This window comes from Lissotriton helveticus, chromosome 8, assembly GCF_964261635.1.
Source record: "Lissotriton helveticus chromosome 8, aLisHel1.1, whole genome shotgun sequence".
Classification (NCBI taxonomy): domain Eukaryota; kingdom Metazoa; phylum Chordata; class Amphibia; order Caudata; family Salamandridae; genus Lissotriton; species Lissotriton helveticus.
The window spans coordinates 1,032,337,270-1,032,360,703 of record NC_136069.1 but is presented as its reverse complement, the minus strand read 5'-3'; the positions used below and the strand labels follow the sequence as shown (position 1 = coordinate 1,032,360,703).

The window sequence follows — 23,434 nt, the reverse complement described above, 5'->3', positions numbered from 1 at the left end:
ATTACTACAACTATATGATGATGAAGCATTATCTTATGTCGATGACATTTACTTAACAGATGATGACTTGGAGACTCACTTGAAGAGAGTGAACACCATAATACTTGGGTTCGCAGCAGAGGGTTACAAATTCAACTTTAAAAAATCCAGAATTGCCCATCTGACAGTCCTATTCTTAGGATATGAGTTATCAAGTGAAGGCAAAAGCCTGGCTGACAATTTCCTAGAGAAATGTGCCGTAATCCAAGCACCTAGAATACTAAAAAACCTACAGTCGATTCTAGGCTTCCTAAATTTCGGAAGAACATACATTGCAAATTACGCAGAAAGGGTCAAACCCCTTTATGATCTGATAAAACCAGATTTTAAAAGATCCAATTGGACTCAAATACACACAGAAATTTTGAGATCCCTACAAACAGACATGCTAATTAAAACAAAATTAGAAACACTTGATAACACACGCAATCTTGTGTTTCGAGTCATCCCAGGAAGATGCAGATTCACATACCTGACCTCTGAGGGAGAAAAGGTACCAATTGCATTCAAATCACACTTGTACACAGAAGCTGAACAGAAATTCAGCAACAAAGAAAAAATTGTTCATGCAGTTCAAACCGCAATAGCTAGAGAAAAAGATCAGACGGTAGACATATCACAGTCAGAACAGCTGAATCAGCCTTTGAGGCATTAACAACACCGTGTAATTTACCAACAACAACATTGGATCCAGAATGGTTACAATGGGTGAATTCAATCACAACGGACAAAGTATACTACTACTTTGATCCAGAACTAGAAGAATTGAAAAATCTAGTACATGAAGAAACATATCCTCTGCCAATCGACATTCTGCCTTTACGACATTACGCCTGTATAATCTATACAGACGGACATGCTCAACCGTCCGTTTGGGGAGAACAAGCATACAACCCCACATGTGAGATTACAAAAGAAGTGTGGCGCGGAGGTAAACTAAAACCTCTATTAACAAAAACACACTCAGTAGAAACTAATTCAGAACAACAAACTGAAATAATAGCATTAAAAATGGCGCTAGATAATGCGGATCGCGAATTCCCGACACTTATAGTGTCAGATTCATATTACTGCGTCAAATCATATAACAGCGATTTGCAGACATGGATTCAAAACGGTTACAAAGATGACACAGATGCACCAATAAAGCAGAAACTGCTCTGGGAACAAATAGCTCTTTTACAAAAAGAACTACCAAAGACTCACGTGACTCACTCACTGAGTCATCAGCGTGATGGCGTTCACGTTGTAGGGAATTCATTGGCTGAAACAGCCGCAGCGGCAGCCACTAAATCTGCTCCCGTAGTTCGAAAAAAGCGTACATTAAAATACATTGACGGTGAAACAGTGCTGGCGGTGAAAACGTCATCAAAAGGCGACTGCTCAGCGTTACCGATCAACTATCCACTCAATTATACATACATAATCGATGCAAACTCCGTCCCTTTTGCTCGAATCCCTGGAGTGGGAAATAGAGTGATTACAAACATGGACAGGAGAAACTTGTTAATCGCAGACGCACACATGGGCGAGGGTCTCAGACACCTTAAACTAAAAGATTCTCTGGAAGAATTACAATCACGGTACTGGTGGCCAGGCATGAGCCTGCGTCATACCATGTTTGTAAAAAACTGCCCAAACTGCAACAGAGATCGCAGTGGGGAGAGAAACAGTTTAATACCTCGTCATTCTACTCCAGGAAAAATCAGGAGTAAAAAGGAAGGGTTGCGATTAACATATACAGGCTAGTTCCACTTATAATGTAGATCACCAGCACTCTGCTGACGTCCGGACTGTTATACAAAGATTTGCGGGTCTAAATGGCATATACGCTAAGCGCATGCTACGTTTGACTATTGTTTTCACTCAAGCCCTCCAGCCTGGGGGGAAACATGGCCAAATGAGCATAGTCTAGCGGGAATCTTCTCACTTCCTTCCTGAGGGTACGGGACGGTGTAAAGAAAAAACCAAGGCATAAAGCAATCTATAACGGAAAGGATATTGGGTTCGGGAGCTGGGTGGGTCAAACATCTAATAAGTGTCCAACGTAGTCTCAATAACTTGCAAAGAAATTCTCTGAAGGGATTCAGTGCGTACGAATTATTTGGAACTAGGATGATTATCTCTGACATTGATAGTCAGACTTCAGTGGTGAAAGAAAAAACCTTTGATATCAAAGACCGTTTGGCTATTTTGCAGGACTTAAACAAAACAAGAAAAGACCTGAGCAACATAAAGTTGAAACAGCCAACAACCACTGAAGAACCACCACCTGTCCCAGCAAGACCTGTCTGGATTCCAAAAGTCGGGGATCTAGTCAGGGAAAAGATCGCGGTAAAGAAGGAATTTGGGCCTTCTTACAGAAAAGCAGTTCCTGTCTTGTCTGTCAACGGGACAAGATCAGTTGTACTACCGCCACTTGCTGGAAAAAAGGAGAACCGAGTTGTATCAATCGACCTGGTAAAACCACAACATGTGGCCGATAACAAACAGTAGGCCAAGTGGACTCCCAATAAGTAGCAGAACACCAAGGTTTGCTACCAGTACAGAGGTCCTAACAAAGAGGCTCATCACATTCGAAACGCCTACAGAAGAACAACAAGGACTATGCAGCAATGCAATAGAACTCAGACCTCTGAAAACCCAAATAAAAACATTTAGCAGAGACACACCAATCTAGAATGAAGTAACAAGTGAAAATGCAAGAAACAGAAATCCTGAACCAATTGGAACAATTGACAGAACTGCATCCGGCTACTTCATAAACTTCGATGATTCCTCTGAAGGCTTCAGTGAATCAAAGACACAGCCATCATCAAAAACCTTTAAAGATAAAGCTAAGGAACTTTTGAAACAACTGAAAGAAACATATCTGATTTCTCCATGGATTGAATTTTGGGTGGGTTTTGGTGCATTTATCCTCATACTTTGGCTCATCATGGTACTTACTTTGGGATGCTTCATTGAGGGAAAATATGCTAAAATGGACACAGCAAGTCAGAAAATCAACTTGATCCTCAAACCACACACATCCTCACACGTCGAGAAAAGAGAACTTTCTTCAGCCAACTTCACAGCCAATCCGATACCGGGTGGGGTAGCCTGGGACAACACTGACTATGAAATTTATGGTCCGGTCGAGATCCTGAAATATCCACACCAAATTAAGATCTCATTGAGTGACTTTGCAAAACCAAACTCATTTGCTGATGATTGGGACTTCGAAAGCATTAATAATATGATGTCTGACTTAGTAATGTCTGCTAAATTTACCAAACATGATTATTTGCAGGGTTCTACAAATTATGATAGTATGTATTGCTATAACCACTATGGTAACCAATTTTTACATAGATCTGCACAACCTAGAAATGTTTTAAATTATAATCAATGGGAACATTGTGCAACACCTCCAAAAGGGAGCTTAAGAACCGTTTACGACAAATATTCATATTTTTCAGGTTTTAACACAAGTAATGCTGAAACATTTTATTTTAAATTGTCAAACAAAACAGGGACCAAGACCATGATAACCAACACAAAATTGTTATATTCAGACTCATTCTTTGAAAAAATGAATACTTTTGGTTTTGAATATTGGGACAAAAATGTTGAATTGAAAAGTGTTTGGGGTACAAAAGAATGGCAAGTACAGGGTATAGAAGCTTTGTTTAGAGCCTGCATGATCCCAGAACAAATGATATTTTTAAATGACACTGTTCAACAAACCACCTGTCTTGGCCTAGCCAAAATCAAAGATTTAAATAAACCGTCTATTCCAAAGCCAGCAATGTTTAGCATAAACTCTGATACAGATGAAGAGATAGACGTAAACCATATATTAAACCAAAACAGAACACATCCTGATTGGAAACAGTGGTTGATCTGGCCCACAGATACTAATAACTGTCAAGACAGATTCCTGAACAAAACACAGGGGTTCAAAATGACCAGGCCAGACCCTAGATATCCTCAAAGACATCACCCAGGGATAATAACCACCTACAGTGTGGGCAAATTATGCCTTCAGTGGCTACAAACTTCCACACTGGCAGAAATTAAGCAACACCTAACTTTACTTACTGATGGTGCTGACTTGCGTGATTTCACTTTGGGACCACGCAAACAGCGTCAAAAGCGTTTCATAGCAGCCTCTGTATATGCAGCATACAATGAGGCCTGGAAGGTTACTCAAATTGAGACAGCAGAGAGAATACGGGAAATTGACCGTATTAATTTGGAAAAATCACTTTCTGTAGTGGACAATGGGTTAATGACTGTCCTCCAGAATTTTTTCTTTGGACAGCATTGTGTCTTCAGCAATCGACATATTATCGCAAGACTTACTGTTATTACAACACGGTCAGTCTCAATTGCGTTCTATTGTACAACTTGGCTGGACGTTACAAAATCTGCGTTCAGGCTATGTGCCTTGGCGTTTAATCAACACAACGTCACTATTCCAAATCTTTAACCTTACTGATAGACAAATCAGTATGGCACAAAAGGGTGCTGATTATACAATCTTGAGCATTGAAAAACTCGAAAGATTACCAGTGACAATGTCAGAACGACCTGTCAGTGAATGGATAATACATGGGATAATAAATATTCCAATCTCAACCTTCAGGTTTCAATACTGCCAAAAATATATACAGGCTGGCATGTACGAAAAATTGGGAAAAGGGTACATAAAAACAACATGGAACCTGCCCTATTCACATGCATGTGTCAGTAATAAAGGACAGAAAGTGTTTCTTAGTGGCAATAATTGTGCAATGTCACTAAGTGGCACACTTCTGTGTAACGGAATTAGTTTGCATGGAGCCTGTGAAGGGAATTCATACAACCTTTCATGTCACCAGCAAGGCGCACCTGCAACAGAAATAGAACCATTCTTTCAAAGACTCTATAATGGGAGTTACATTCTTATTGTAGACCGTAGATGTTGTAGTCTTATGCCCGGGACTCCTTATCTAGTAACTACGACTGCGAAGGTCAAGTGCTGTGGACGCTCATTGTTCCCCAGCTCCTTCCCAGACAGGAAGGCAAGGGCATGGCCCGATTTGAAAATTACTTCTATTCGAATAGATACTTTAAGCAGAATGAAAACAGTGCTTCTTCAGACGCCTACCAGGCTCTCGTCATCAAAAGAAACGTATGATCTACAAGTCGCAAGGACGACTGCAGAGATACATACATTATCAACTAATTCCCCCGTACATTTCGCGGAAATCCTGAATGAAATCTTAAATATTTCTGATACCAATGGGGTCTCAAAGGTATTTAAGACAGTATTTTCGATGGCATTAACACCATTCAAAGCCATACTGGGTATTTTTCCAGATTTCGTCCATTCGATTTTTGGCGGACTTCCCCTGATCTTGGGACTAATTGCAGGAATCCTATTCTTAGTCCTTATTTTTCGTTATGGCAACCCATGTCACAGACAAAACTCTTGCGACAAGGGAAGAAACAATCCTAGCCATTGGATACCGGGACCGGATATCAAAAATCCTGGGACTCTCCCGGCTTAGAGACCTGAACATGACTTGGTTTCTATCATTTCGACCAATGTGGCAAAGATGTGTTTTACCTGTATTGAGGTGTCTGCTATGCGGAGAAGAATGCGTGTTAGACACCTGTCTGACGCTACAATCGGATGCGCCGATGGATGCAGAAACATTGTTGAGCCCGATCAAGGTTCATGCTTTGTGCTGCCCTCAAAGGCTACCAATCCTGATGACTCCATTCGTGGAAGCTTCACCACTACGATTGATGGGTAGTGAAGTTCAAGATGAAAGCAGCATCGAACAGGTACGACCTTCTGTCAGCAATGCGAATCAGAATGTCAATGGAGACAATCATGCACAAGAATGCATGATTACACCTATTTCCGAGTTAGTGGAACTTTCCCAGGAAGCTGTTGACAGTTTTTTCGAAAGCCTAAATGATATGATGTTCTCACCCGAACAGAAATAGAGACTTTTGAACAAGCCCGCACACGGCGTTCCCTGAATTCGGCCTTCAACTTTAAATAATAAAGTCACATGAACTATTTTTCACTCCAGTTCACGGACAGCAACTCTTTCAGAAGCCCCAATTCATTTTTTCGGTTTTTCGGGACACTTATCTTCTGCTTAAAGTAAGAAACTATTCCTAAAGAACTAAGATTTCTATTTTTTAGATACTTTATAGACTTTAGCTGCCCGCTGGTATGTTCATAAATATTTTATTCTGTGATGGAATGGTCTCGAATCTTTTTTCTGTATTTAAGAAACCATTTCATGTGTAATTCTCATATACCAAACGAGCAATAATGTATACAAATGCGATTACTTTGGCATTATTCTACAGCTTGAGTGCATACAATATATATGTCTGCAATTTTTCAGTATATTTGAAGAATTTCAAAATGCATTCATGTATTTTGGGGTGGTAAGGTATACACACTACTCTATAGTATGTTGTACTATGTTATACTATGCCTAGATTAGTAAATATGTCCATAGTTAGCGTGGAGTGGGTGTCATGTATTCCTATAGGTTCTGAATCGATCCTCCTGTTCCTGACCCTATTCTAGTTAAACAAACCAACAAGTTAACTAGCAGTCAGCCCATGAGGCAGAAAACCCCCATGATGCAGATACCGTTATCTGACGCAGTCACACTACGGCACAGGAACGTGTTATCTGATTAGGTCATAACGCTTGCGATCTAATTAGACAAGCGATATTCCTCCAGCCCCTGATAAGGCATACGGAGTTCTCATAACAAATCAAACCTATGACAACCTGGGCAAAACCCTGCGGCCATTGTTTTGATTTCACCGAGAACTTTAGTAAAAGAATGTGCTAACGAGCAAATCGTATGACATCTTTATTGACGTATCTATGTCCATCCTTACGTCAATCTCGGCACCTTAAAGGTATAAATATTACCGATCTTGCCATAGGCAAACACACGCGTGGTGACGAGACGGAGCAGCCATACTTGCCGAAGCCTAGTGCAGAGCAGACCCCGCTGGCAGCAGCCCCGCCTTCCTGACGCGCTGAGAGAAGCTGCTTTCTCCTGCCGAGAATCCAGCACCGGCGTTTCCGGGTAGCCCTCGCAGGCAGCCTGGAATATTGAGACCAGAGAGAGAGATACCATTCCTCATTCATCCTAACTTCCAGGTACAGAACTGAATGACCCCTCACAGAGAATTCTTTAGTTATTCACTTGGCAAAAACAAACTTAACTTAAACTGTAACTATCTATTCCCGCCCTCGTATTAGACTTAGGTCAGGTACACGGGGTAGGCGTATCTAGAAACACCAGTTGAGTACGTTTAGTCAAATGTGTATGTGTATGTAATATATTTTATTCATTTTAAACATCTTATGGCTTAGAAACCATATCAATGTTTTTACAGTATTATTTTATACTATTGCTTTTAATGTATGCACTTTACTTAACTATAAGTATTGCAAAAATATCGATCCATTTCTCTTGTATGAGAAAAGAGACTGATCAATAAATAACACCTTTTTATTGAACACGCCCGTCTCTTCCTTTTCTCTACATTCTGATGAGACTAAGAATGCACGTACTGACTGAGTAAAATAATTTGCCTTTTGTTCACACGACTCTCGAGATTGACTCTTGATTAGGGGAGAGCAAAGTTGTCATGTTCTATGGTTGTCAAACTAAATCCCTTCTTGTCTAATCAGGGAAGTTAAGTCCTCCTTGAACATTCGAGAAAGTTTCTAGTGAACTCTGAGCTAAGCTGGCAAACCCAAAACTTTAAGTCTAGTATCGACAGTAGTAGACCTAGTTAACGTCTGGCCTAGGCCTTTACTGCTGTAGGTATTATTCCAATGCGCAGAGCCTATTGGGAAGATAGGAACTACACTACATAGCATGCTAGGCTGCTAGCCACGCCCCCATCACCATTCTTTAGTTCACTCAGCCACCCCAGTTCAGACATGGCTATATGCAAATCAGTCTGACCCTGTGCCTCATGGGAACAGTCCAGCCTGAACTGCCAAGCCATGTCTTCCCTGGACCGGAAACAAGCATCCTGGGACCGGTTTCGGATTCATAATCCTCATCAGCCAGGCTATCTTGAATCCAGTGGCCAAGTGAACAAGGGACGGTGATGGATTAAACCCAGACCTTTTGACTGGGTGTGAGTGTTTGATTGATTCAGATGCTCCGTCCATCACCACCCCCTTTTGTACCGCTTTTGGCCGCCATAAGTGTGGCAGGGTATGCTCAGACGTGAGTCCCTTGCTCACTTTGCCACTGGATTCAAGCAAGCCGGGCTGAAGACGGCTGGAATGCCAGAAACAGGTCCTCGGAAGCTTGTTTCCGGTCCAGGGAAGACATGGCTTGGCAGTTCGGGCTGGACTGTTCCCATGGGGCACAGGGTCAGACTGATTTGCATATAGCCATGTCTGAACTGGGGTGGTAGAGTGAGCTAAAGAACGGTGATGGATCAAACCCAGATCTTTTGACTGGGTGTGAGTGTTTGATTCAGATGCTCCGTCCATCACCACCCCCTTTTGTACCGCCTGTGGAGTATCCCACCGCCCGCACTTACTTTAAATTGCACGAGGGACTTCTTTACAACTTTAGTCCTCTGTCTCCTCCTGCTGGCTCTTTATCGTGTCTCACTCTATTGTGCTAACGCTGCACGAGTTAGCGCATTAAAAACCCAGACGTCTTGGCGTTGCAATGCTTCTTATTTTAAGACCGTTTATTTTACTGTTTGTGATTGTGAGATATCACGGTAGGGTTTTTTTCTATTCCTAGTCTGTTCGAGACCGTAGTATTTTATTTTCTGCGTTGGATAAATTTACCGACCACAGGTAGTGTCATCCTGACCTGTTTATTCCCACGTAGCAAGCATGTTTGAGTGCCAAAATCTTAGTACCGCAGGAATATACAGTTCAGGAAATATTCTGGGGGTGCAGGGACGTTTGTTTACAGAAATCATACTATAAAAGTGGCAGAGTCTCACATTATTTAGTATGCATCCGTTAAATAACGTAGTGCCCGGAAACGAGGCCGTATATTGCAGAAGACTTCATTCTCACTTTAATTCTACATATTTCCGGCCTGGTCACGATTGACTTCCTTTCACTGTGTTAATTGATCCTGTAAAAATGTTGTGCACGTGGCTAATGTCACCAGAACTCTGACGGTTTTGCTTGCCTACATTTTGTTTACCTTAATTGCCTATTTTTCCATGGTGACAGAACGCACTGTGGAGAGAAATGTAACCCACGTCTTGGTTTTTTTGCAGAGCCGAGCTCCAATTTCTGCTAAACTGGTTGCCAACATGCTGTCGGTTGCTGGGGCTGACCACATTATCACCATGGATCTGCATGCTTCCCAGATACAGGTAAGCCTGGTTCCTGCCTGTACTTTGTACCGCGCCTGCTGTTTGCTGGCGTCATTGCTGTCTTTTTCGGTCCGCCATGGTCTTCAGCTAATCTGCTGTAGAGATAGCACAGTGGTTACCCCCATTGCTGTAGCTGCTGCCCCCTTCAGTCCTGGACTACTTATCTTTTTGTGAATCTTCCCTTATATTCTCTTATTTACGGGAAGGTTACAGGGCTCCTTACGTGGTGGTATAGAACAGATAACTCATACGCCATCTTTGATAGTACAAGGTGAAAGATTTAGCTTTGTCGTGTGTATATGTACTTTGTTGGGTCATGATGCCTGATTCTGTGTCCTCTCTTCCTTCACTTTTTATCTTTATCATATTCTGTGACGAAATGCCATCATACCAGTTTCTTAAAGTTCTAAAAGTGACTAACATTTTAATATAGTAAAATATGCTGTTTTTGAACTCTATGCGACTAGTGCAAATTGAACACTTGACCATTTGCTTGCCATCTGGAGTTGATGAAGTACCATTGTAAGATTCATATAGCCCTTGGTTTTGTGTGAAAGTTAATTGTAAATTCCCCCATACGTCTGAGATCAAATCCTGCACATTTATAATCGGGCTTCAGATACAAAATGTAGTAGTGGAAACAGTGTTCCAACACCTGACTCGTACCTCATGCGTTTATGAAAAAAGAAAAATCCATAATTAAAAACCTGGCAATACATGTTCTGCATCCAGTGTGTCTGGTTGATAACTGTGTTTGTTTCCTCCGCTTTCAGTGTGTGTATCTTGTGGTTGCTGAGCAATGGTCATTTCTCATCTGAAAGTATGATTTGCTGATTGTTGTTTGCATGGCGTGCCCCTAGATTTGCTGCCTGGAATAAAGATAATATTCAATAGACTTGTTGCTGGAGACTGGCATAAATCGGAGTAAAGGAAAAATATACAGGTGGTGGATGAAGGACGGGTTCCCTTTTAAAATAGAAGATTTGTATGAGTGACTCTAGAAAATTCACCTTTTCTGCATATTCAGCCCCGAGTTTATGCTTTACTCTAGATGTATGCGGTCTTGAAGTCTCTACACTTCGCCCCTGCTAACCAGTAGTAATGTACCGGTTGTCCCACCTTTAAACAAGGTTCATTTGACCTGTTTCTAATTGGTATATTTAACGTTCCTAAGTATATAATAAACAAAGTGTACCCAGGGACTGGAAATTAAGTGCTACTAGTGGACTGCAACACCCGTTAGGCCATTAACTACAGTGGCAAAGCAAACCTGGCTTCAGGCTTACCCTGTGTAGCTTGACTACTGCTGTTAGATCTGTTCTAACCCTTTTCGATAGGTAGCTGACTCCCTTTTAAATATTAGTACTTCACCCAACAAGGAACATGGTACTTAAAAGTGGGATATGTTGAAAATTAATCTTATGTCCCTGCAGTGACAAGGCCCAAAAAGGTATTTTCACTGTAATATAACTGTCATATGTAGAAATCCAGAGTAAAGATAAAAAAGTAATGCTGTATCTTGAGAATGGGACCAGCTAGAAAATGATTTAACCTCCTACCTGTAATAGTTAAAAAAAAAAAAAAGTATACAATTCAACAAGGACATTAGTTTAAAAAATAAATAAATATTAAGAAGTAACTTTTGGAAAGTTACCCTTTGCATTCCTGAACTATTAGAACGCTAATTATCATCAGCCTTTGCCAGCTAACAGCCAGTGCTCTTCCTTGAGTTGGCATGAAATTCCTCCCAGAAGCAAACAGGCTGACTTAAATGGGTGAAGATGACTCCTGAACTCCACAGACTATTCAGAGTGGGGACAGTCAGTATCTTTTTTGATACTGCAGTGTGCGTGACGGGTTTGTTGAAGAACATGTAAGAACTGCGGCACACTTGGTAGGTAGAGAACATGATGCCAAGGTGATTCTTTAGTATCCACAGTCTGGTTGCTAAGGTACCCCACTTTTCTCCTACCAGACTTGTAGCTCTGGGTTTGTTGTGGGTACAGTGCCTGTTTCAAGATATATGTTAAAGGTGGGAGGATACTGGCATTACCATAGTACACTCCCCACAGACACACTCTAACCTCCGAGCCCCAAGTATAGTGTGGCAAAGACTTTGGCCTTCTTGAAAATACTGTTGTGCGCGGCATTTCCGGCCTGTTTGCATTAGGGCAAAAGTAGGTAGGCCAGGGCCTGAGAACTTTAACTCCAATATTTAGGGACTGGTCAGAAGCCATACCCTCCCACTAGCTAGTTCCTGGTATAAACGTGGCATCATCAAGCACCTTCTTCAGAGCACTTTCTAGACCTGTAGATCAGAAGCGATTTGGACCTGCTGGCTGTAACTTGAAGAGTCCAGAAGGACTGGACTTGCAACCTCTTGCTTGTACCCAGGACAAAGAAGTGAACTCAGTTGGCTGATCTCCTGAGTGGCTACAGCAAGACATTGCTGAAGAGGCCTTTAACTGGAAGTACCCAGCTAATTGGTGGCAGCTGAACCTGGACTGGACCCTCTTGTTATCGTCTGCCTTGCGTCTTAAAAGTCTCCTAGTACCTACCCAGAAGTCGAGTGGGCTTTAGATATGTACTCCTGTAGTTGGTCTGGACTTTAAGACAGAAGGTAAAAGCTTTGACCGGGATTACCCTGGTTGGTGTATCCGATCTGCACTCCACTATGGTCTGCCTCAACTCACAACCACAGGTCCACTGTGAGCATTGACTATCACTGTCGCTTTGTGCTTCTTTATGCTATTTCTACTTAAAACTTTTAAAATGCTCTTATTGGATTTTTGTCATTTTGCTGCCCTTTTCTTAAACTTTACTATTTCCGATGTGGTTGGGCTTTGTTTTCCATTTTAACTTTACTACTGTCTTAAGATTACATAAATACTTTACACACTGCCCTACGTTAAGCCTGTCAACTTTGTGCAGTAGCTATGAGGGGGTGGTGCCCATGTTAATAGTTACATTGGGGGTTCACCTTGACAAGAATTGGATAGTCCTTGGATAGTCACCCACCCCAAATAATCCAATTTCCTACAGTGATTGATAGGTTTCTTCAGTTATGTTGCTGGGATAGAAACAATTTGTTGAATTGTTCTATTTTAAAGAATTCAAGTTGGGACATTAGATTAAAGAATATCTATGTTGTTCACACTCTAACTTGGTGCACCAGTCCTACTGCAATGTATTAAGTAATTTACCATTGATTAACATTTTGTTTCTTGTACTTCACGATCTATTTCCTTTCTCTCTTCTCACCATCAGTTCTTTTATATTTTCTTGCGTTCTTGAATTAGCTCTTCATTTTTTTGGCTCTTACATATATCATATCAGTTTTTGTACAGTATAAACTAAATGGTAATTAAAATAAATAGATCAAGTTCATTGAACACACCATTTAACTGGATTTCAGCTAAGATGAATTGCAATTAAGAGCCTTCAGGAGTAGAAATGTCCTGACATTTTATTTAATTTCATTACTTCCCCATTCAACAGATATGTTTAGCTGTTCCACTTTTGGGGGTGTAGATGTGCTGCTTTTGTTACTGCGCAGAAATACCATGCAAAATGTGGTGTGACCCCCAAACCGGAGCAGACAACCGCTTTTAACTTGCTGTACTTTTTATGCCAGTTTTGATTTAACACTGTTACATATAGGGACATTTATTCCCACGTTTTAAATATATTAGCAGTAACATACTTGTTAATTTAATGCTGGAAGTCTCCTGACACATTTCATGTGTGTTGCTTTTCACCAGAATTGGTGTGACTAGTGAGGACTGGTGCGACAGAGCGTGAACCATACTGTGATGGATATATGAAAAGGTTTCTCTGAGCAGGAAGGAAGTCCTTTAACAACAGTCTAAGAGTATAACTGAAACAAAAATAACTGAACTGTGAATTAAGTGAACTCCATTTCCTGTAGTAGTTTGTGGTAGGATACACGTAGCATGTGACATTTTGAGCCACACCATTGTAAGATAGTAGGATCTGCTTCTTATAGTTATCCCCACTTTTTGCTGATATTTCACTGTTTTTGACTTAGGCTGGGGTCCAGTATAGGAGGATCCCATCCAGACTATCCGCTTTCTCCCTTACATTGACATCCATGTACTTTGGTACACTCCAGATTGGATACTGGGGTACCCCTAGCAGTCCCTAGTATATGGTACACCATGCACCCAGGGCATAGGTACCCCAGAGTCCTCCCATGGGCTGAAGCATGTATTATGCCACCCATGAGAGGCCACGTAAAATGAAACTCTAGGTCTGCTACTGCAGCCTGTGTAAGATGGTGCTTGCACCACTTGCTTTAGATATAGGTTTACTATATCTAATGATCACTACGCTTAAAACTTATAAGTCACCCCTATAGCAGGCCTTAACAATCCTGAAGGCAGGGTGCTGGGTTTTTATGTGAGAGGGTGCCCCTGCATGAGCAGAGCCCCTCTGCAGCCTTTGGAGACCTATCTCCCGGGTTGTCTGACTCAGCTCGACATATAGTTGGAGGTGCATTATAACCTCGCCGTAAATGCTATTTCAAACGGCTGTATAGTAACATATCGTGTTTGGTATCAAATACCTTGGACTCATACCTCCACACCAGTAACTGGTGTGGTAGGTATGAGTCCACCCTTCAGAAGCGAGCTTCGTGGGGTCACCGGTCTACCGGGTGCCAGCTTTCTCAACCCGGACAGCACAAAATGGATGCTGCCTGCCAGAAACACATTTCTGCCCTCCGCTGCTGAGCCAAGCTCGAGCATAGAAAGGCAGCACAATAGGCATCCTGTTACAGGGTGATGTGACCACCTCCCGGATGGGGTTTAGTGTATTGGGGCTGGGTGGGTGCACTCTGCGAGGGTCTGAAAATCTGCACTGGGGGGCACATTTGGTGTCCCTGTGCATAGTCCAGCTCAAACCAGTTCTGGGAGCCATTGGCTCCTGCTCTGGCGCGAAACTGGACAAAGGACATGGGTGTAGCCACCCCTCTGTCCTGCCACTACCCTGAATCTGTCCAACCCCCCTCCCGTGGGTACAAAAGGGCTTACCTTGATGTAAGACTTTAGATTTTAAGTGGACAAGATTCTACAAGATGAAACCAATGACCTTCGGCCATGGCCAAGGACACCTTGGACTTTGCTGGACCTCGACTGGGCTTGACATCGTCCCCCTTTTCCGTCTGAAGCTTAGTTTGTGCCGTGACTCCATACAGGCTCCGTGCAGGACCTGTGGGGCACTTAAGACAACAGAAGAATCTTTCTCGGAGTGAAGGAGTCACTTCCCTGCTTCGCAGGCACCTAAAGCGCAACTGACCTGTAGCTGCTCCTGCGGACTTCGAAGATTTCAGCAACACAGGAGATGGGTTCCTGAAGGTCCCTGAGGTCGATCTGCCCTCTCACCGAGTTTGAGGCCAGTTTCCCTTGTGGGGGCTGCATAACCCGAACCCCTGTGCACTGCGTCCATTTGCAAGTGCATAGTCTTGTTGGCGATTCCTGAGCTTTTGTATTGGACTCCATGTAGTCCTGACCCTGAGCAGTATTTGCACCAAAGAATTCTGGCCTCCTCGCACCGAGTGCTCAGTGGGCTGGTGCTTTGCAATCTTGCTCGAGGTCCCCTCGCGACTCCTGGTCCTTCGGCCTGTGTGTCCCCCTAAAGGTCATCTTGATTGTTCTTCGGCTTTCCTTGTTGCTCCAGATGTGCCCTGACTCCCCATTGCTTGGTGAGTCCCCTGGACCTTGCTGGTCCACGCCGTAACCTGTTTGTCCTTCCTGTGTGGGTTGCTGTTGCCAAGGGTTGTTGCTCCCGCCAGACACTGAACCCTCAGAACTTAATATCCTTCATGGGACAGCTCACTTCCGGCTCCTGGTCGTCCTCTATGCCTCTGGGACCTCGTGGCTGCAGAGTCCAGCATCCCTTCTTCGCACCTGAAGTACCTGACATCGGTGGGCACTTGTCTACCGAGCCCCTGGTCACTCTGAAGTGACCCAGACTATGTCCCCTCTGCTTTCAGGTTCCTTCCATCCAGATTCCAGGCTTGGATTCCAACTAACCCTTTTCACCTTCACAGCAGCAGTACTTCTTCACCAGCTTCCATAGAGACCAACAGAGGTTTCCGACACCACTTCAAACCTATGCACCTGACTTCCCTGGGATAGGTAACTCTGATGCTACGATATCTGTTGGTTGGGTGGCTCTCCAACCTCTTAAGTTCCAAAGGGTTTGCTTGAAGCCCTTCTAGAAGGGTCCTTTAACTTTAACTTTGCAACCGCAACTTTCCCATAGGGTTGTACGGAGCACTCAGTCGTGTTTCCTCACTACACCCGTCCTCCGTGGGTCTCCTGTGTCATCACCTTTGGTGGTTCCTTGGGGTCCCAGCGATTCTAGGTGTACTAGGCACTGTGTCTAGTCAAGTCGTGATTGTTCTACGACTATTTTAGTATATGGTTCGGTCTCTCCCTGGAGCCCGCTGTGTATTGTGCCACATACAACTGTTCTATTGATCCAGTATTGTGTGCTTTGTGCGCTATCCTCGTGTAGAGGATAGTAGAGAGTGTTATATTAATAAATACGTATTTTTATATCGCTACCTTTTGGTTCTCATAAGATTAGTGATACCTCGGCACTCTAAGATTTAAAGTTATGCAGTTTGCCATTCAATGAATTCACAGATACGAGATGGCAAGTGTTAAGTAATTATGTGACAAGAACTGACTCGTACATGAAAGAACGTCATGATTGTTATTTCAAGAAAAGAGAACATCAAGACACGGAGCGTTTTATCTTGTTACATTAATCTTATTTCAATTCAAAATTCTGTAATTACAGACATCCAGAAACTCTGGGCATTGTACTCCAAAAAATACAAAAACAGTACATAGAATGTTAACACTGCAAGTGATACACCATTTTATGTGGTATTGACATTGGATGCACAATTTACTCAATCTTTAGGCACTACAAAAAGACAAGTGAGTGTGCCAAGTTAAGTCTGAGACCATGAGTCCATTAATGACACTGGTGATAGTGTGCATAAGTAGGAATCATAGTACATTCCTTATCGACTAGAAATTTTGCAGCGTGAATCTTTCTGGATTCACTATGCTGTGCATTATTCCGCGGTCTTGTGGTTGGGTCCGGATTCATAGTCTTTTCTTTGTTTTTTTTTTTTCTTAGCCCAGGTGGGCGTCTGCGTCACACCCCCTTGGGTGTATTTCCGGTGACGTCGGCATGCTTCCTGCGGAAGCTCCCACTCTTGGGTGCCATCTTCAGATTCTTTTTTTCCGCGGTCGGGTCTGGATCGTTCCCGTTTGGGCTCCAGACATTTTTGGAGAAAGAAGAAAGAAAATACAGAAAAGACGAGGAGAAGTCATCTGAAGACTCCAGGGAACTTCATCGACAAATTCAGCTAGGAGAAGGCGTTTTTCATCGAGATTATCGACGACCGTCGACGAACACGCGACCAGAGAGGCCCTGGACGCTCGATGATGGACAACACGCCGTTCAAGTTCTGCCGTAACTGCCACCACAAGTACGCGCAGAAGGACCAACACCTGGTATGCAACCTTTGCCTACCGGTGAACCACGAAAGCGGAGACTGCAACGCCTGTTCCGCCTTCGCCCCGAAGACCCTTCGTGTGAGAGAGAGGCAGAGGGTAGCACACGCCACCCTGCGGGGGAAGGCCCCGACTCCGTCCCTCTACGAGCTGGCGATGTCCTCCGAGGAAGAAGACCACGCTGCCGCCGAAGACGACAGCTACATGGTCGTAGAGACCGATTACACGAAGACTTCTGACAAGGTAGGAGACTCTTCGGCCCCCAAGAACCCGAGAGACTCTGAGTCTAGAAAAATCGAGGGCAAGACCCCGAAAGCGCCGACGCCAAAAAAGGCGGCGTCCGCGACTACTCCCAGGCCCAGCGGATCCTCCGAGAAGGAGTCCCCGGCGCAGAGAGCTGCTGATCAGCAGAAAACGTCGAAAATCGTCCCCGAAAAGGATCGATCGACGCCGAGGGAGAAAGACCCAAAACTGACGACGACGACCAAAGACCCAAATTCTGGGTCGACGTCAAACTTCGACACCGAAAGGCACGGCGAGCCATCCGCCGAAAAGAACAGCCGACCCATCCGACGCGGAACACGCGGCCGAGATGGAGAAGAAGAGAAGGCGCCTCGAGGCCGAAATGGAGAACATCATGCAGTGGAAGAAAGATTTCGATGCAAAGATGAAAGCCTTCACGATCCCTCACAAGACCAAGCCACCGGTGGTGGAGGCGGTCGAGGAGGTGGATGAGATCACCGAAGTTGCCCTGGAACAAGACCAGGACGTCTAGGTGATCGACGACCAGGAGGAGTACGAGAATCCCTACGATACTTACAACTATGGGGAGGAAGAGGAAAGCAGGACGGACACAGTCAGCACCCTCTGACCTACAGGAGGTAGATTACATAGATGTCGACACCGACAGCCCGGAGGAGGTGGTCGACACTTACCCCTCGAGGCCCTCGCCGCCGGACGACATCGGGGCCTACAACTCGGTGATACAAGCTGCCGCAGCAGCTTTCAAGCTCAAGCTCGACGAAGAGAAGCAGAAAGCAGACTTCCTTCCAGAAACATTGCTCCCAACACAAACGAGGAGCCAGTTCCTTCCAATGCTCGAAAGCGTCCTGGCTCAGGGGAAGGAAGCATTCAGGGAGCCCGCAACATGCAAGGCAGTAACTCCCAGAACTGAGAAGCAGTACAAGCATTCCACAAAGGACCCGGCCTACATTCAGGGCACGGTCTCCGCAGACTCCATTATCACGGCCACAGTAAGGAGGAGGGCTAACGTACCCACTACCTCTGGCCCGCCACCGGATAAGGAGAGCAAAAGGATGGATCTGGTGGGCAGAAGGATCGAATGGAATGCCGCGACCCACTGGAGCATGGCTAATTCCAACGCCCTGATAAACAGGCACATGTACCAGATCATGGAGGGGCTGGGGCAGTTGGTGAAGGACCTGCCCCAGGATGCCAGGCAGAAGGCCGAAAAGCTGGTTGAAGAGGGGAAAAACGCGGCAAATTCTTGCCTTAAGACGGCCCTGGATGGGGCAGACACCGCCAGCAGGCTCATGATGATGGGCGTCACGGAAAGGAGGCACGCCTGGCTCAGGATCTCAGGTTTCAAACCAGAGGTGCAACACAGCATCCTGAACACACCGTTCAACGGCAACACGCTTTTCGGAACAACAGTTGATGAAACGCTCAGTCAACTGAAAAAAGATAACGAAACAGCAAGATCCATGGGAGCATTGCAGTTCAGAGGGAACAAGAGGGGCACCCCGTCACGGAGGCCCGGCGGGAGAGGCGGAAACCAGCCAGGTACATCACACCAGGCTTTCCAGCAAACGCAGCAGGCAGACTCGCAGGCTCAGCATGGTCAGCAGAAGCAGTCCTGGCAGTACCAACAAAGAGGCCAGTCCTTTCGAGGGAGAAATGGACGGGGACAAAATAGAAGAAGGGGCAGCAGCCCACCTCTAAGAGACTTCAAAAAACTGTGTGCCCGCCCTCAAAAAAGATCCCAGGGGGCAGCAGGTACAGATGGGTCAAGACAAACTAGACACCTACGACCACATGACACCAGTGGGAGGAAGATTAAGATTTTACCTCCGAGAGTGGAGAGAAATCACATCAGACAAATGGATCCTCAACATTATCCAATTCGTATACTGCATAGAGTTGGAGGGGAGGCCAACAAGCAGAAAACCAAAAAGAAAAACACTAGCAAGCAAGCAGCTGCAGTGTCTTCAGGAGGAGGCAAAGGAACTCCTGCGGAAGCAGGCCATAGAACGGGTACCCTTCAAGGAAAGAAACACAGGAATATACTCAACGTACTTCCTGGTACCAAAGGTAGACGAGACAATGAGACCCATTCTGGACTTACGGTTCCTGAACAAGTTCATAAGAACGCAAAAATTCAAAATGACCTCCCTGCAAGAGGTGCTCCCACAATTGCAGACCGGGGACTTCATGGTCACAATAGACCTCAAAGACGCCTACCTGCACATCCCAATGAACAGAAAGCACAAACACATGCTCAGGTAAGTGCCTCGCAGCAGTCGCAGCGCACCTACGAAGGCAAGGAATACACGTATACCCTTACCAGGACGACTGGCTGGTGAAAGCAAACTCATACCAGAAATGCAAACAGCACGCACCTACAGTGACGAGCACGCTCATAAGCCTGGGGTTCTCCATCCATTGGAAGAAATCATCAATGGAGCCGGAACAGGTCAAGATCTTCCTGGGAGCACAGATCAACACCTTGCAGGGCAAGGTGTTCCCCAGCGAGAAGAGGGCGAGGGCGCTGGTGAAGGAAACTCGCCTCTACCGGAAGGGACAAGCTCGGACAGTGAGGACTGCGAGCAAGATCATGGGCATGATGGCATCATGCATCCACCTGGTACCAAATGTACGACTCCACATGAGACCCATTCAAGAATGGCTACAGGAGCAATGGTCACAAGCTACAGGCGGTTGGGAGGATCTAGTGGTTGTAACGCACGCAGTGCAGAAGGAGATGGCATGGTGGACCATGGAGAACTTAACAAGGGGAAAGCCTCTAACGCCCCCAACGCCAACAGTGACCATCACCACAGACGCATCCCTGAGGGGATGGGGCGCTCACATGGAGGAGTTCAAGGTGAGGGGAGAGTGGACGCCAACAGATGCGGCAAAGCACATCAATTACCTAGAACTGAAGACCATCTTCCTTGCCCTGAAAGCCTTTCAAACAAGACTGTACAAACACAAGGTATTGATACAAACAGACAACACCACTGCGATGTTCTACATCAACAAGCAGGGGGGCACACAGTCAGCCCCGCTTTCAACGCTGGCGCAGGAGATATGGAGATGGGCCATCCCTCTCAAGATAGACCTGCTAGCCATACACCTACCAGGGAAGGACAACATACAAGCCAATTGGCTCAGCAGGCAGACATCGGCATCCCACGAGTGGGAGCTCAATGCTCAGGAGACAAGGTACCTGTTCGACAGATGGGGGACACCATCGGTAGACCTGTTTGCCACACGCCAGAATGCAAAATGCCAAAACTTCGCATCCAGGCAGCCCGAGGAGGGGTCACTTGGGAATGCCCTATGGATAGATTGGTCAAGGACATTTGCTTACGCCTTTCCCCCGATACCACTGATGCACAGAGTGCTGAGCAAGTGCAGAGCGAGCAACATGACACTGATACTGGTCGCACCACAGTGGGCGAGGCAGACATGGTACTCGCAGATCATGGAGATGACACAGTGTGCACCCCACAGATTCGTCAGGAGGAAGGACCTACTCTCCATGCAGAACGGAGAGGTACTACATCCAGAGCCAGAGAGCATGAGCCTAGTAGCGTGGCTCCTGAGGACATAGAGTTCGCACATTTGAGACTACCAGAAAGCACCCTGAGGGTACTTCGGGAGGCACGAAGGCCCAGCACTCGGAAGTGCTACATTGCGAAATGGAAAAGATTCACTATATGGTGCAGACAGGAAAGACTCCACAATAAAATGAAGAGGGGCTCCACAGTGCTAAGGTACCTGACGCACTTGCTGGAGAAGAACCTTAGGTCATCCTCTTTAAGAGTTCACTTGGCAGCGATAGTCGCCTACACAAGGGAAGAAACTTGCAGGAGCTTCTTCACATCACAGGTGGTGAAGAGATTCCTAGAAGGAGCGAAAAGGATCGCACCACCCAAGCGGGTGCCGCCACCTGCATGGAACTTGAACACAGTCCTAACGGAACTCATGAAAGAGCCCTTTGAACCACTTCACAAGGCCTCCCTAAAGATGCTAACTATGAAAACAGCCTTCCTGGTTGCAATAACGTCCTTGCGCAGAGTAAGCGAGCTACAAGCGCTGACGCTACAAGAACCCTACATACAAATACACAATGATAGAGTTGTGATGAGGACTGACCCACACTTCATGCCGAAGGTGGTATCCAAATTTCACATGAACCAGTCTATATACAGATACCGAGTTTTTTCCAAAAACCAACAACTAGCGCAGAGCGAGCTCTTCACACCCTGGATGCCAGAAGGGCAGTCATGCACTACATTGAAAGGACAAAGGGACACAGGAAAACCTAAACAGTTTTTTGTGTCATTCGCAAACAGCTTCATGGGGAAAGCTGTAACCAAAAAGACCATTGCACGATGGATCGCACAGACAATTCAACTCTGCCACAAGCGTGCAGGACAAGAACTGGCAGAGGGGACACGTGCCCACTCCACCAGGAAGAAGGGCGCTACAATTGCCTTCCTGGCTAACACACCCATAGAGGACATATGCCTGGCGGCAACATGGGCTTCGGTGCACACGTTCACGAAGCACTACTGTGTGGACATACAAATGAACAAGGAAGCTCAAGTGGGACAGAAGGTGCTACAGCACATATTCAACACCCAACGCTCATCTTCCACCCAGCCGCCACAGAGATGAGAAACCGCTACAAAATCTATGCGCAGCATAGTGAATCCAGAAAGATTCACGCTGCAAAACGAATAGTTTTCTTACCTGTCGGTGTAGTTTTGCAGCTTGAAGATCTTTCTGGATTCACTAGCGAACCCACCCACCTCCGCCAGAAAGATGAGGCTGGAGAGAGAAGAGGTGGTTAACTAAAGAAAGGACTTTAAAAGTACAAAGCGGTAAAATACCAAATAAATACAACATTGCCATTACTTCGGAAACTAAAGAAACACGGAAAAAAAGAACCCGAAGATGGCGCCCAAGAGTGGGAGCGTCCGCAGGAAGCATGCCGACGTCACCGGAAATACACCCAAGGGGGTGTGACGCCGACGCCCACCTGGGCTAAGGAAAAAAATAAAAAACAAAGAAAAGACTACGAATCCGGACCCAACCACAAGACCGCGGAATAATGCACAGCATAGTGAATCCAGAAAGATCTTCAAGCTGCAAAACTACACCGACAGGTAAGAAAACTATTCGTTATGGTACTTAGGTGCATAAAGTAGGCAGTATGCTATTGCACAAAAAAATTCAGATGCCAGTAGACCCTGCCTTGAACTACTCCGAACTCCAGTTGAAATTGTGACCCCAGATAAACCGGGAAACTTGTTGTCCAGGGTATTTCCTTAACGTGACTGTCCTACACTTAGACCTCTGGTCAGTTTTTAACTTCTCCAGCCTAATCACATTGTGTCTTCCTAAGTTTACTTGGGCCCAACCTATAACTCTGCCGTCCCTTCCACCCAGGCATCACAGCCTACCAAAGGAAGCTTCCTCCATCACCTTCTGTAAGACCAACCACACTAAGAGGCACTGCTTCCCCCCCACCCCCTCTTGCCCTTTACCCTGACCCACCCCTCCTGTATCCTCTTAACCTACTCAACTGGCACCACTTCCATATTGTCCACATAAACCAAAACAGACTTGTCTATAAGGTGGTTGCCCCATAAATAGAGGGCCACCACCATGGGAAAAATTCCACAAATGCTATGCTCCTTGTGTCATTCTTCCAAGCCTGAGGCTACAGCTCTACGCACCAATGCCCCTTCCAGTACAGACCAAAGCCAGCACTGCCAGTAACACCTTGAAACACTTTCATGTCCCATTCTGTCCCCTACTCTTTCCAGAGGGATACTGTTAAACTGTTCTAGAAATGCTCACCACATCCTCAAATTTCAAGTTTTTGGATCTTGTCGTACCGCTTACCTGGGTGTAAGGTCGGCACTTGCATCAAAGCTTGTCATCTCGCCTGCTCACTTCTGCCGGCGCCGCCACTGCTGGTCTGTCCTATAACACTAGCAGATGCTTGGTTATCCCTACGACCCCCAGCCCTCTGCTCCCAAGATCACCATTTCTCTACTCTCAAACCTTCTGGACTGCCCTCCACCACTTCCCTTCTTCTAGTTCATCCACATCCTAGTCCATCATGCTCACCAGTCCCTTGGGATACACTGTGACCCATGTCAGCACATGCTGTATTGGGTATAAATGCCTCATCC

General features: G+C 45.3%; 1 protein-coding gene across 1 annotated transcript in view; it reads left to right on the top strand.

Moving 5' to 3' along the window:
- Positions 1-23,434, top strand: part of PRPS2 (phosphoribosyl pyrophosphate synthetase 2) — a 188,012-nt gene that overhangs the window by 66,983 nt on the left and 97,595 nt on the right. The window contains exon 3 of the mRNA XM_078657869.1: positions 9,328-9,426. Within this exon, the coding sequence (XP_078513995.1) occupies positions 9,328-9,426 (99 nt within the window). The remainder of the gene's footprint in view (positions 1-9,327; positions 9,427-23,434) is intronic.